The sequence below is a fragment of the Zeus faber genome (genome assembly GCF_960531495.2).
Source record: "Zeus faber genome assembly, chromosome: 22".
NCBI lineage: Eukaryota > Metazoa > Chordata > Actinopteri > Zeiformes > Zeidae > Zeus > Zeus faber.
The window spans coordinates 19,752,624-19,765,850 of record NC_137209.1 but is presented as its reverse complement, the minus strand read 5'-3'; the positions used below and the strand labels follow the sequence as shown (position 1 = coordinate 19,765,850).

General features: G+C 48.1%; 1 protein-coding gene across 1 annotated transcript in view; it reads left to right on the top strand.

Moving 5' to 3' along the window:
* Positions 1-13,227, top strand: part of LOC307247444 (phospholipid-transporting ATPase ABCA1) — a gene marked incomplete at both ends in the record, with an annotated part of 207,431 nt that overhangs the window by 173,645 nt on the left and 20,559 nt on the right. The window contains 4 exons of the mRNA XM_080023597.1: positions 4,025-4,131; positions 6,520-6,661; positions 7,931-8,065; positions 10,742-10,845. Coding sequence (XP_079879723.1) covers positions 4,025-4,131; positions 6,520-6,661; positions 7,931-8,065; positions 10,742-10,845 — 488 coding nt within the window. The remainder of the gene's footprint in view (positions 1-4,024; positions 4,132-6,519; positions 6,662-7,930; positions 8,066-10,741; positions 10,846-13,227) is intronic.

Genomic DNA, 13,227 nt, shown 5'->3' with positions numbered 1-13,227 from the left:
ATTTATTTTACTGATACAATAATTATTGTTAATCTGGTGACGTTGACAAGTAATTGGTTGCCCACAACTATTCAACTGCTGCCAACAGCGCTAACTAGTGGTTACAGTAGTCAACTAGTTGGTGAAACCCTTAATAAATAAATAAAATAAAATTAAAAAATATATATATATATACACACACACACACATACAGTCCCTTGTGCGCTGTGCAAGCCAGGCTCAGAACAGCACTTTACTATTGCATTCCGTCTCTTAACATGGCCGGCAGCATGCGTCGCCTGCGAGCCTCGCCACGTCTTTCTCGCACGAATTCAGAGCATTCACGGCGCCAATCGCCAAAACACGCAGATGGCCACCGCCCAGCGGCGCATGTGGGCTTTATAAGTTCACCCAACGCTATTCAGACGGTTTTGCTCTGTCTCTTCACCCGTCCTTCTAAATGTTGTGTGACGCGTTCAAGCGGAGCACCACTGCGCCGCGGCACCAACACCCCGAGGGATCAGCGCCGCCGGCGGCACAAGGAATCCGTCTCATTTGGCTCCGAGAAGAACAACTCTACTGACTTCTCATTTAAGACGTCCAGCGCCGACCCGCTGAACCGCATCCCAGCCCCCGGGGGCGTCGCGGCTCCGGCGGCGTCTCATTTGAACTTTGTCTTTTTGGTTTCTGAGCTCCACTTTTGCGTTCACACAGCTGGCGTCGTCCGTTGAACGTCGCTCATTTCAAACCGGTCAACGATGTGGCGCTGTTGACAGGGGTCCGATGCCGACGTACGGATCCCTTCGGGCAGTTGCCCAGGCAGGCAGCGTGTTTTACCCAGCATGCACTTGGAGGCGTCTGCATGTCGCGCTGTGAGCGTGCAAACAGTACGACTGCTCGTGCGACGCCACGTCTCAAAATGATTTTTCCCGTGTGATTTAGATGGTTGATAGACGGATGATAGACAGATAGATATATAGATGGATGCATAGATAGATAGATGGATAGATAGATAGATAGATAGATAGACAGACAGATAGATAGACAGATAGATAGTGTGACTCGAAGGTGACATCGCATTCGCGCTCAAACCGGCTCCGTCGGATACCCATATACACAAAAGTGAAACGTCGCGTCCCACGGGCCCCGGGTGCCATCTCGCCTCGACGGCCCCTCCCGGAGCCCCGTCCCTGGCGCTCCGCCCCGAGGCCGTCTTCCCCCAGAGCCCCTCCCGGTGCGGAGGGGTTGGCGATCAATTTGACGCTGAGGTGGATCCGCATTCTTTCAGTGACTGGAAGAAAATAAATATTTATACAGGAGCCGACGGGGCCCCAAAAGGTGGGCGGGTGGGTAGAGTCACCCGAGAAGCTTCGCCGGCGACGACCTCCATGGTCGGAAAACGTTAGCGTACAATCAACACAGTGGGGGAAAATACAGAATGTGCCTGGGTTTTTTGGGCAAACTGACGGCAAGACAAAGACGCAATCTCTAGGCAGGTCCAAGATGTCGGCGGAGTCCGACTGAGGCCGATGGTTGTCAAGTTGTTTGGGGTTTTAGGTGTGTTTTTTTTTTTCCGTTTTGTTTTGGGGTTTTTTTCCCGTCGAGCGCAATGCCCTCACTGCCGCAGAAGGCGGAGGATCAAAGCGGGCGGGCGGCGAGGGAGGGAATTCTGTTGAGGAGGCCATTGTCCGAGGTTGAGGCCATCGGCGGCTCGCCGGGGGCGTGGACAATGGAAAGCGCTGATGTTCCCCCTGTCGTTCCCCCTGAACCCGGCCCGAAAAATACTGACGAAACCAAACGGGCCCTCAGCAACATCTGCTGTTAATTGAATTGGGCGCAAATTAGATTAATAATGTGTCTATATTGTTCTTTGTCAGCCCTCTGAATGCATTCATTATGTTACATGTCAAACTGCCGTGGCCCCAATAGTTAATTCGCTCATTTATTACAGTGGAGGCGTGGAGCCACCCTGGGTCCTGAGTCTGTTGCATTTACATTCATTTTATTGTCAAAAGATTCTCTCTCTCTCTCGCTCGCTCGCTCGCCCTCGCCCCGGTGTTGCGTCGTGCTCGAACAGGCCAAACAAATAAACAATAATATACATATAATACATCGCCAAAGACGAGCCGCGAATGCGAGGCTCGTCGAGAACGGGTCAAGAACAGGAATGAACTAAACCTCTCGAAATGCCGCAAAAAACCAACTCGCGCTCAGGACGTTTAACACCCGGAAATGTGCCGCGCCGTGCTCCGTTCCCTAAATAGGAAATGAATGACAGTATTAAAGGGCTAATTGGAGAAGTAGTGGAAAAACGGATTAAACCCGGGGCGCTGAGTGATGTGAGCTTTCAGTCGGCTTTGGCTGCGTCTAACGGCACAACTGGGAACGGGCCGGTTTCACGGCGCCGCGAGACTTGAGGGATCGAGCGGGGGATGGGGGGGGGGGGGGGGGAGCGGCAGCTATATCTGCCGCCCCTCCGGGGGGAAGAGAAACCCCAGAGTGACTCATGATTGGCGGGGAAGGCGAAAGCCGGCGCGACTGGAACGGGGGGGACCGGCAGGGGGGGGGGGCCTGTCGCCCGCTCCCACAGCCGTCCCACGCCCCCTTCGCCCGGCGGATGGAGGTCAATAAACGTCCCTGGGTCACTGTCGGCCGATGCCCCGCCCGCTCGCGCGTCGGCGCCACGGCGGCCACACCGAAGCACGCTGTCGGGGACGATGCGTTTCGGTTGTAGGACCTGGACGAATCGCGGAGCGCTCACCGGGCGGAAAAGCTCAGCATCGGCGGATACCCACACGGGGTATTTAACAAGATTGTGTTGAACGAGGACCAGTTCTAATGACTATCCAGACGTGTGGATACATCCTCACGTCCGGGCTGATGTACCGTCAGGATACGTACTTGAGGCACAATGTGCGGATACGACACGTTTCAGAATCCAAATATACTGTATCTTTGGAAAATGACTGTTGGTCGACTTCTTTCAAACACTCAAAAAGAAAGAAAAGTCAGAAGACCATGTCAGCATTATACATTTGACTACTTGAACACAATATCTGAATCCAGGCTGCACACTGACCCCGCCCTGCCTAAATACTTGAATGCGGATCAAAGAGAAAGACGACTTAAATAGTCAGTTTACAGGCCCGGGGGCCACGTCCGGCCCGCGGGACGATTTTATGTGGCCCGCAAATTTTTTTCTTAATCCACACAAATGTACTTAATGTTTTCAAAATATAATTAAATATATCATCAGAGAGCGATTTCTAACGGGATTACGAGGCAACTTGCTGATGTGCGGGAGAAACAAGACAAAAAGAAGTTTAACCCTCGAAGTACAACGCGGTCCCCCGAGAAGAAGACGACCTGGCCAGAGGCCCCCAGCTCGTTTGAGACCACCCCCTTTAAAGGATTTGAAAATAGACCGAATGGCCAGCCCCCCACCCCCACCCCCGATATGTAAATAAATATATAATAGTAAATAAATATAGTGAATAATGGACCCTGGTTATTCACAGTTTACGCCAATGACCTCTGTCGAAACTGCCCTGATACTATGTTCGTACTGTATATGGGCCATATGACCCCGTTTGATTTCCATTAACATTTTGCCATTTCACCTCAGGTTTGACTCCTATTTGCATACGGACCGTTTGACTCCCGTTTGATTTCTGCTCCACCCACATTCGACTCCCGTTTGACCCCCGCAATTGAATTCCCTTTCACCGACTCATCTGATACCTGTTTGTTTTCTTTCTATATTATTTTGGTATATAAATAGGCCAAATAGCCAGCCCCCCCTTTTTTTAAATTATGGTGTTAATAATGAAAATAATGGCCGCCGGTTATTCACATTTTACACCGATGAATTCTCTAGAAACTGCCCTGAAACAGCCGTCATACTGTATATGGAACGGTACGAACACACACTTTGCAATTCCTGGTCGGTCAATGTGAAATCCAATCCCACCGGTGAAAATGTTCTCTTTGCGGACTGCCAATGTTCTTTTCCTGATGCGTGTCTCCCTCCTGCTTGGGCGGCCAGTGCTTCGGCTTGCTGGGAATCAACGGAGCCGGAAAAACCACCACCTTCAAGATGCTGACGGGAGACATCGCGGTCTCCGGCGGCGAGGCCTTCCTAAACGGATACAGGTGAGGCGCTAACTCCCGGCCACTTATCATAATTAGCCACCCAAGATGGCCGCTCGGGTGGGGATGGGGCCGGGAGTGGGGAGGGGATCTTTCCAGCGCTTTCTCAGCGACTCTTCCATCTTTGGCTCGCTGACTCAGACGCTCGGTCGCTCGTTCGCTCTTTGGGCTCCTGCGCTTGCTTGTGTTTCAGACGTGCAACCCGCGCTCCAAAAAACGTCTGGATTCCCCTCCTTTCTCTCCCCTCGTCTTCCGCGTACTTCATTCCCTTTTCGCCGACTTAACTGATGCTTTGTTCGCTCTCTTTTTATATCTTTTATATATTTTATTTTTTTCCCCGATTTGTCTCCGCTTCGCACCTGGAGTGGTGAAAAGAAAAACCCAACTTGTCCGCGTGTTGAAGGTGAGGGCCTTGGCGATGGGAAGGATTTGAACGCCTTGCTCTCGGCTTTCTTGTTTTCGGGAGCCTCGGGGAGGGAGCCCTGCTTGTTGAGGACCCATGCTGGGCTTTTCAATTTTGCTTGGCTGCCGTTCGACTGCTATTTGATTCCTGTTTTGACTCCCGTTTGCATTTAGGCCGTTTCACCCACATTCAACTCCTGTTTGACCCCGGCAATTATAATTCCCTGACTTGCCTGATGCCTCGTTGGTTTTCTTTTGTTATTATTTTATTTTTTTCCTCCAGAATTTCTCTCCTTGACACCTTCAGTCGTGAAAAGAAAACCCCTTTTCGGCAAGGGCCTTGACAATGCTTCACTCCCATTTGACCCGCATTTGCCTCCCGCTTGACCCTTGTTTGACCCCCGTTTGACTCCCGTTTGACTCTTGTTTGACCCCCGTTTGACTCCCGTTTGACTCTTGTTTGACTCCCGTTTGACTCCTGTTTGACTCCCGTTTGACTCCCGTTTGACCCCTGTTTGACTCCCATTTAACTCTTGTTTGACTCCCATTTGACTCCCGTTTGACCCCCGACCTACCCGATACCTTGTTCTTTTTTTTTTTTTATATATAATCTAGTTTTCTCCCCGATTTGATGCTCCTTCATACCTTCAGTAATGAAAAGGAACTCAACAACCTTTCCACGCATTGAAGGCGGGGGCCTTGATGATGGCGATCGGAGGGATTTGATTTGTCTCCTTCCAGGAACAAACGGCGTCTCTCTCCCTGTATCCCAGCATGCGGCTCTCAACCAGGGAAACTAGAACCCCTGCTGTTGATTCTTTTTAATTGTGCCGGCACGGTTGCCATAGTTATTCATTTTATCCCTGTTAATTAAGTGTGTTCGGCGAAGGAGAGGCAACCGGGAGGTGCCGAAGAGACGGGGGGGGGGCTCTGGCGTGGCGGTGCTAATGCTGATTAATGTGGCTTACGGAGATCAAAGCAAAATCTCCTAGACCTTCAGGGGGAAAGACAAAAGAAATGGATAAAGGAAAAAGAGAAAGATACCAACACGCCCACTCATCCGTTTGCACATCGCGCTTTGTGACCAGAAGACATGTTTACATCAAAAAGGAATAAAAAATCCTTCTAAATTGTGATCCTCGGTTTACAGTCAATCCATCGTTTTATATGCAAATGTGAACATTAACCAACCGTCCAAGTTGATCGCGTCGTTCAAATCATTCAGTCATTCTCATCCCAGAGAGGGTTTTGTCTCTGGAATCCAATCTGAGAATGTGTTTTTTGTCAGATATGTTTTGGGGTCTGTGCTCTAGTCAGGGAGGTAATTCTACATCCCTGTCATCGTTGTGCATTCTCTAAAGGTGCAGACGTCTTGCAAATGAAATAATGAAGTTTAACTATTTGTCATTTTGCTTGGGAACCCCTGCAACCCCTTGAAAGACCCGTGAGGAGCCCCCAGACCCCACGTTGACAACCACTGCCTTGAAGGGACAACCTGATTTTAGCCACCTTTTTACTCCTCAGCATGTTTTTTTTGTCAAATGATCTTGATTTTAGTTCATTTTGATGTATTTTGTATTTGTATTTTGTATATTTGTATTTTGAATTGGATATAAAACACATAAAATTAAGTAACTTTCACACTTATCCATCCACATCCGTTACCACGGTTGTCAGTGAGACCAGGGGATAATTCAAAATAATTTAAGGTATAGAGACTGTATAAAAAAATCCGAAAAATGTGAACTTTCATCAGGAAAATGGTCAGGCATAATATAAAATGTGTGCTGACGAGGCAAAAACTCACTTTGACACAGGTGTAATCCTTTCAAAAAGAGCAGTCTGCCTCTCAGGAAATTGGTTTCGTTTGATTTGATCCCGTCCGTGACCGAGCTGCTCGGCATATTCAACGCTTTCTTTGAACGCTGAAGATGCTAAATGTCCCTTGAAGACTGTGAGAGACTGACAAAGTCCACCTGCCTCCCCCAGCATCCTGACGGAGATGAGGGACGTGCACCAGAACATGGGCTACTGCCCCCAGTTTGACGCCATCGACGACCTCCTGACCGGACGCGAGCACCTGGAGTTCTACGCCCGGCTGCGCGGGGTGCCGGAGAAAGAGGTCGCCTCGGTAACCACTGCACTCACCTCACCCAAACACAAACAACATCACATCTAATACTACCCTTTAAGCTTGTTTACTTCTAGTTGTACTTTTTCCCCAAAGCCGTTTTAGGGGGCGAGCCGGCACGAGTTCCACGAGTGATGGACAGCGTCCGTGGGAGAAGGCGTATATACCGAGTAACGGCCAGGAGCGGCGGTTTTGGGTGATGGCATATAGTACTCACCCCGCGGCGGTGGTTGTGGTCGCTTCTCCGCGGCCTCCCCGCGCTCTCTCTATTGCCCCCCGTCACACCCCAACACGCCTGCCAAGCAGCAGCCACATCAGAAGGGAAACGAGGGCTCGGGGGCATCGGCGGGGCCTCGGACCCGGCGCCAGGGCTTTGATCCGCTGGCTGCGGCGTGCTCGGGGGCGAGCCCCATGCCACGCGGCCCGCTCTGTTGGCTCGCTGCGATGGGCTTTTCCGGTGGCCGCGCTGCAACCCGAAACCGAGTCCAATCGGGGCGATGTCGGTGAACTAAAAAACTTTGGGAGGGACTCTGAATCCTGATTCAGCCTGTTTTGCGCCGGAGCGATGACGGGCCACGTCAAAGGCCGTAGCTAAGGTGCACCTCCCTGAACATGTACGATGTAGGGCGATGCGCGGCCACGAGAACTGTGATTGGTCCGCTTTGTATTTCCTAACCACTTAATTGAAATAAACCCTAAATACATCGGCCCGTGCATCTACTTTGTTTTCCTACTGTAGAACCCAGGAACGCTGAACTCGGGTTAAGTCAGTCCTCGTCACCTTAAAACACTTCCTACTTCAGAATTCATATTGGCCACTTGCCATGTCCTGAAAAGACGCTTTAAAACCAAACTTACATTTAGAGTGTTGACTTGTCTCGCGGTAAAATCCCCTCGTTGCCCCGCGGACAGGACCAACGCCGCAGAACCGCGACTGCATCGAGTTCCTGGCGCGACCACTGAGCGGCCTTCCAGGAGCCACCTGCTCCTTGGGACCAAGCGGCTTGAAATATGTCGGCCAGTGTTTCGCCGCGGAGAACCGGCCCAGAAATCCTTCAGCGCAGCCCCAGCAGCTGCTTGCGGTGGAGGTCTTTGCGCCGCGAGGTCCCCCCGTCGCCGAAGGCCAGAGCCGGGTGGGAGGGGGCGTCACGGCGGACCTGCGGGAGACAACCGCTTGACACCCGAGAGGCGGGTTCGGGTGTCCTTGCCGCGGTTCCTCACGCAGCGTTTGTTTTCGTCGTTGTCGCCTGTGTTTTTCCCCCTTCGAAGGTGGCCGAGTGGGGCGTCCAGAAGTTGGGATTGGTGCGTTACTCCAACAAGTCGGCCGGGACCTACAGCGGCGGGAACAAGCGCAAGCTGTCCACGGCCATGGCGCTGATCGGCTGTCCACCGGTGGTCTTCCTGGTGAGAGCCCTGGAAAACCTTCCTGATCGGGATGGAAGAGAGAGAACCAACCTTGAGACACAAGTTACTGTATCTGGCTCTTTATAAACGAGGGATAATAAGACGGTTGGGTTTGTTTTGGCGCCTCCGTAGGAGGAAGGAGGTTAAAGGCGGATTCTCCATCAAACCAACACATTTCCAAAAAAGGATTTAAAAGGGGAATTGCCTGTAGATGAAGAGTCTGTTTTTTTAAGGAGTCACTCAACGGCCATAAAGTATGATCATTCAGACTCTATATCTCACTCATTGCTGGACAGATAATTGGCATTTAAACTTTCTTACATGTCTGAAAATCTGAAAAAGAATAGCCAAATATGCCAAGAGACAAATATACAAAGAATTTACAAAACAAATTAAATATCAACAAATATACAAAAAATTGCACTAAAAGGAAAAAATCCAAATATACAAAAATAGCTAAATAATCCAAAAAAAGGACAAATATACAAAAAATTGACAAAAATATCACCAAATTAAAAGAGGACAAAAACAAATATACAAAAATGAATTCTTTACACAGGATACATATTATTTAAAAGCTTTGACAGGGGCTAAGTGGTGGTATGGTTGCTTGTGTGGTGTATGGGTATAAAATATAACTATAGATGATATACTGTACAGGAGAAATAAATACGGAAACAATAATACAGCATGTGAATAACAGGAATAACAATGGATGAGCAGGTCTATGTTATTACTTTATTACTAAATGATTGGGGTCTACAATGCTACTACAGTGTGGATGAGTGGGTATAAACACAAAGGTATGTGTAAACACTAAGTTCTTCTGCAGAGGCGATATCTCCTCCGGCCAAACCTAAACCGCGCGTAAACAGCGTTTGCATCCATCAAAAGTCCGCCGGGTCTTCACGTGCGGCTGCAGCGTTCCTGCCGCAGCCAATCCTCCCCGGATGTGGCGGGAAGCACGATGAGGGCGGCGGAGTGGCTATCAACAGCAGCCAAATTCCACTTTGCTCAATTATATCGGAAAAATGTCATCTCGAGGCATTAATAACAACGGTGCTGTAGTAATACCTCTCCATTATCCAAACACACAGGCAGTCACGCCAAGAATTAAACGGTCGTTTTAACGCCGTAATGAAAATAAATAACAAATACTTACACTTGGATTTAATAACGCAAACATTTAACTTTGCGTTTGTGCCGGTGCTTTGGTTTAGTCTAAACCCCCAAAAACCCTGGGGTATTATTGTATATTATATATTCTAAGCACAGCAGACTTGGAGTACATCTAAATACTCTCTCCGTGGTGAAATTAAATTAGTAATCCGACGCAGCACCCACACTTCCAAGTAATGGAGTGAGCGTCGAGCGGTCTCGCCGTAATGAAGCTCTGGGAAGGACTGGGGAGTCTTTTTTTTTTTTTTTTTGCCGAGCCGAGCGTGCAAAATGGTGTTTTCAGCCCCCCCGTTGCAGAATGCACAAACTGCGCGTTCTCATAAAAATGTCACACTGCCACCTCCGCCCGAAGCGGACGAGGGGGCGTCTTCCTCCCGGCAGAGCGCGGGCTGGGGGGGGGCTTAGTGGCCACGGACGGACCCCCCCGAGGAGAGACGGCGAGGGTAAACAACAGCAGCATTAACGTAGGGGGTTCTATACGGGCGACGTTCGGTGCCTAAACCTCGGAGACCCCCGAAGTCCAACCCCATTCAGTCGTAGACCACCCCCCCCCAACCTATTAAAAAAATTAACTACTTTTTTGATGTTTCGGTCAGTGCCTCGATGCACGAAATACCACGACTTAGCTTCAAAGTTGGCGTTACGGTGGTCGGCGTCGACATGCGCTCGGAGTCCCGCAACCCCCCCAAAAACGCTGCGCGGCGAACGTCCGTCCGGGGGGAAAAGCCGAGCGGCTGAGGAGAAATCCCGGCGTGCTCGCGCCGATTTGGAGTGGTACTCGATGAAGATCACCGGGGGCACCGTGCCGGAGTGGCAGTTGCAGTATGTGGAATATTGCCTCAACCCCATTGTGGTGGGCTTTCTAACTCTTTAAAGGTCGGCCGCGCCCTTCCCAGAGCCGGCGATCGCGATTCTGGCTTCTATAATTATATTATAGAATAAATTGACTGCGTTGTATTAAATATACATTTAAATCCTCCTAAATTAAACAAGGAAGAGGTCTTAGAAATCAAGCGAGGAGAGATGAGAGCGATAGGCCCTCAACTCTACTTCCCCTTTCTTTCTTTGGAATCTTGGGAAGACGCACGTGTCTGCCTGTTCCTTCAAACACGTTTTGAATGACAGTAAAGGTCACGTTTGATTCACAACAACTTTTTACTCACGGCAGTGGCAGCCGAAACACAACGTTGCCCGGTTGCCGGTTGGAAGCGGCGGAGCGTCCCGTTTCTAGTCTCTTACGTTAGCGTGGATGCCGCCAAAAGAGCTCATTTCCATTTTCCTGCCGGAGTCTTGAACTTCCCCCCCTTCCGGAAATGAGATTTAAAGTTTATTTGAGGTTCAAACGTTTGTCCCGTCGGACTTTGGGAAGCAACTTTTCGGTGACGCCAGGGTCCAGCAACAGCGAAATCCGTCCTTTAATGTGACAGTGAATTAAAATCAAGACCTTGATTCCATAACCAGGGTTGTTCTGTTTTCCCTGGGGTGGGGGGTTTGTAGGATGAGCCGACCACGGGCATGGACCCCAAAGCGCGGCGCTTCCTGTGGGACTGCATCCTCAGCGTCATCAAAGAGGGACGCTCCGTGGTCCTGACCTCACACAGGTGGGACGCCGCCGCCCGTCGTGGCTCCCACAGATACAGCAACAATGACGTCATGAGCCTGTATCACAAGATGCACGGGGGGGGCGCTGGCGGCAAAATCACATTTCAGTTTTCAGAATCCCAAACTTTGTTTTGCGCCAAGTGCATTTACGTATGTTGTTTTTACAGTGTTATGACAATACAAAAACAGTGGGTGAGTAGGAATGAATTACTACGTTATGACTACGTTATTACAGTATCTACAATGTTATTACAATACAAAAAGACAATGAGAAGTTTTAGGTTATGAAAATGGATTGTCTCTTCAATGTTATTACAGTGTTACACTATTACAAAACAGTGGATAAGTAGTTTTGATTGACTATGTTATTACTACGTTATTGGGCTGTCTACAATATTATTACAATCAAACAAAAAGAATGAGTAGTTTTAGGTTATTACAATGTTATTGCAAAACAATGGATGAGTTGAGTTGGTATCCATTATAAACATGTTATTACTACATTGTTAGCGTGTATAACGTAAGTACATCATTATTAAAATACTATCACGGATATGCAATGATGAGTCAGTATAAAATGCTATGTTATTACTACGTTATTACAGTGACTACAATGTTATTGCAATGTTATTACAATACTGTTACAAAAAGACAATGGGTGAGTAGGTGTGTTACTACTGCTACATGATTACAATGTCTACAAAGGTTTAACAAAGCTAATGCAAAAAGACAAGGGGTAAGTTATTACCACGTTATAACTACATTTTTAGTGTCTACAATGTATCAACTAATGCAAAAACAATGAATGGGTGTGTGACTTACTACTACATTGTTACAGTATCTGCAATGTTGTTACATAGGACGAGTGAGCAGCTTTAGGTTGTTACAACGTCGTTACATTGTTATTACAGTGCAGTTATTACGATGCAGTACGAGGCGTGAGGCTCCCATGCATCTTTAATGAACTTGACGCCGCCTCTCAGGCTGTTTTTATTTCGGCTCTGTGTTTGTTTTTGTTTATTTTTGTCCTATTTTCCCACCTTCCGTGAGCAGAAAACAGTATTTATTTACTCCTCCAGCCGCAGCCGGAGTGTTTTGTTTAAAGGTTTATCCACAAACTCTGCAGACTGAGTTTTTTTTTTTTTTTTTTTTTTAACTCGCGTCTTCCATCAATTATTTAGCCCTATGTTTGGTCTGAAAAAGCACGTTTGGAGCCGAGCAACATCCAGGGAAAGGGGAAGAGAAACCTTCTAAATGGCTTTTCCAAACGTGGGTATTTTTTCTTCTTTTTTTTTTTTGTACACCGCCGGAATTTTTCCGTGAAGGATCGGCGTCGCTGTTGTTTTTTTTTTTTCCTTGCCGTACAAGGCGGGAGCGTAACACGATCTGTCGGACGTCCTCAGCCAATCGTCCGTGGCGCCAGCGGGCGTCTGCGTCCGTCCAGCAGCAAAATTCGAGTCCTAATTGTCCCATCGCTCAAATAAAAATTAAAAAATAAATAGATGAATCGGCACCAGGAAATAAAATATTGCTTTGTCGTGTTGGACGTTAATTGCCGTATTTGTCCTCTGATGGATTGGAGGTGTCAGAGAAGAGTTTAAAAGATGCTCACGTTTCCCCCAAAAACCGCCCAGGCATGGGAAATGACTTCCTTCTTCCTTTACTTTCACTTTTTTTTTTTTTTTTAATCCCTTTGACAAAGTAGCTCTGCCATATTATTATTTTTGTCATTATAACTTTTATTATTATTACTATTATTATTATTATTATTATTTTTAGTAGTACTATTATTATTATTATTGTTAGTATCCCAGATCCTTAAGTGTCTCCTACAGTGCCTCCTAGCTCAAAAATTATTTCCTACAGTGTCTCCTAGCTCCTGAAGTGTCTCCCGGATCCTTGATTGTCTCCTATCATGTCTCCTAGCTCCAATGTGGTCTCCAATAGTGTCTCCTAGCTCCTCGATTGTGTCCCAGAGCCTAGAATGTATCATATTGTCTCCCAGATCCCTGATTGTCTCCTATCGTGTCTCCTAGCTCCTTGGGTGTATGCTAGAGTGTCTCCAAGCAGCTGCTCTGTCTCATTGAGTGTCTCCCAGCTCCTAGAGTGTCTCCCAGATCCTTGAGTTGTCTTGAGTAGCATTTTCCCTCCGCCCAAAAAGGACCACACAGGGCCGGCCCCCTTTTGACAATTTCACAAGGAATTATGACGCCTCAAGACTTTGGCAAGAAAATGCTCAATCAACTAATTTCTAAAAACAAAAATCACATCGTAAACACGATTAAATAGTGAACCCTGCATCAGCATTATAGATTCTTTGAGTTTTGACGGTGCTGATATATTCTCGGACGCGCTCCGCTCCCGCCCCTTTCCCCCAATTA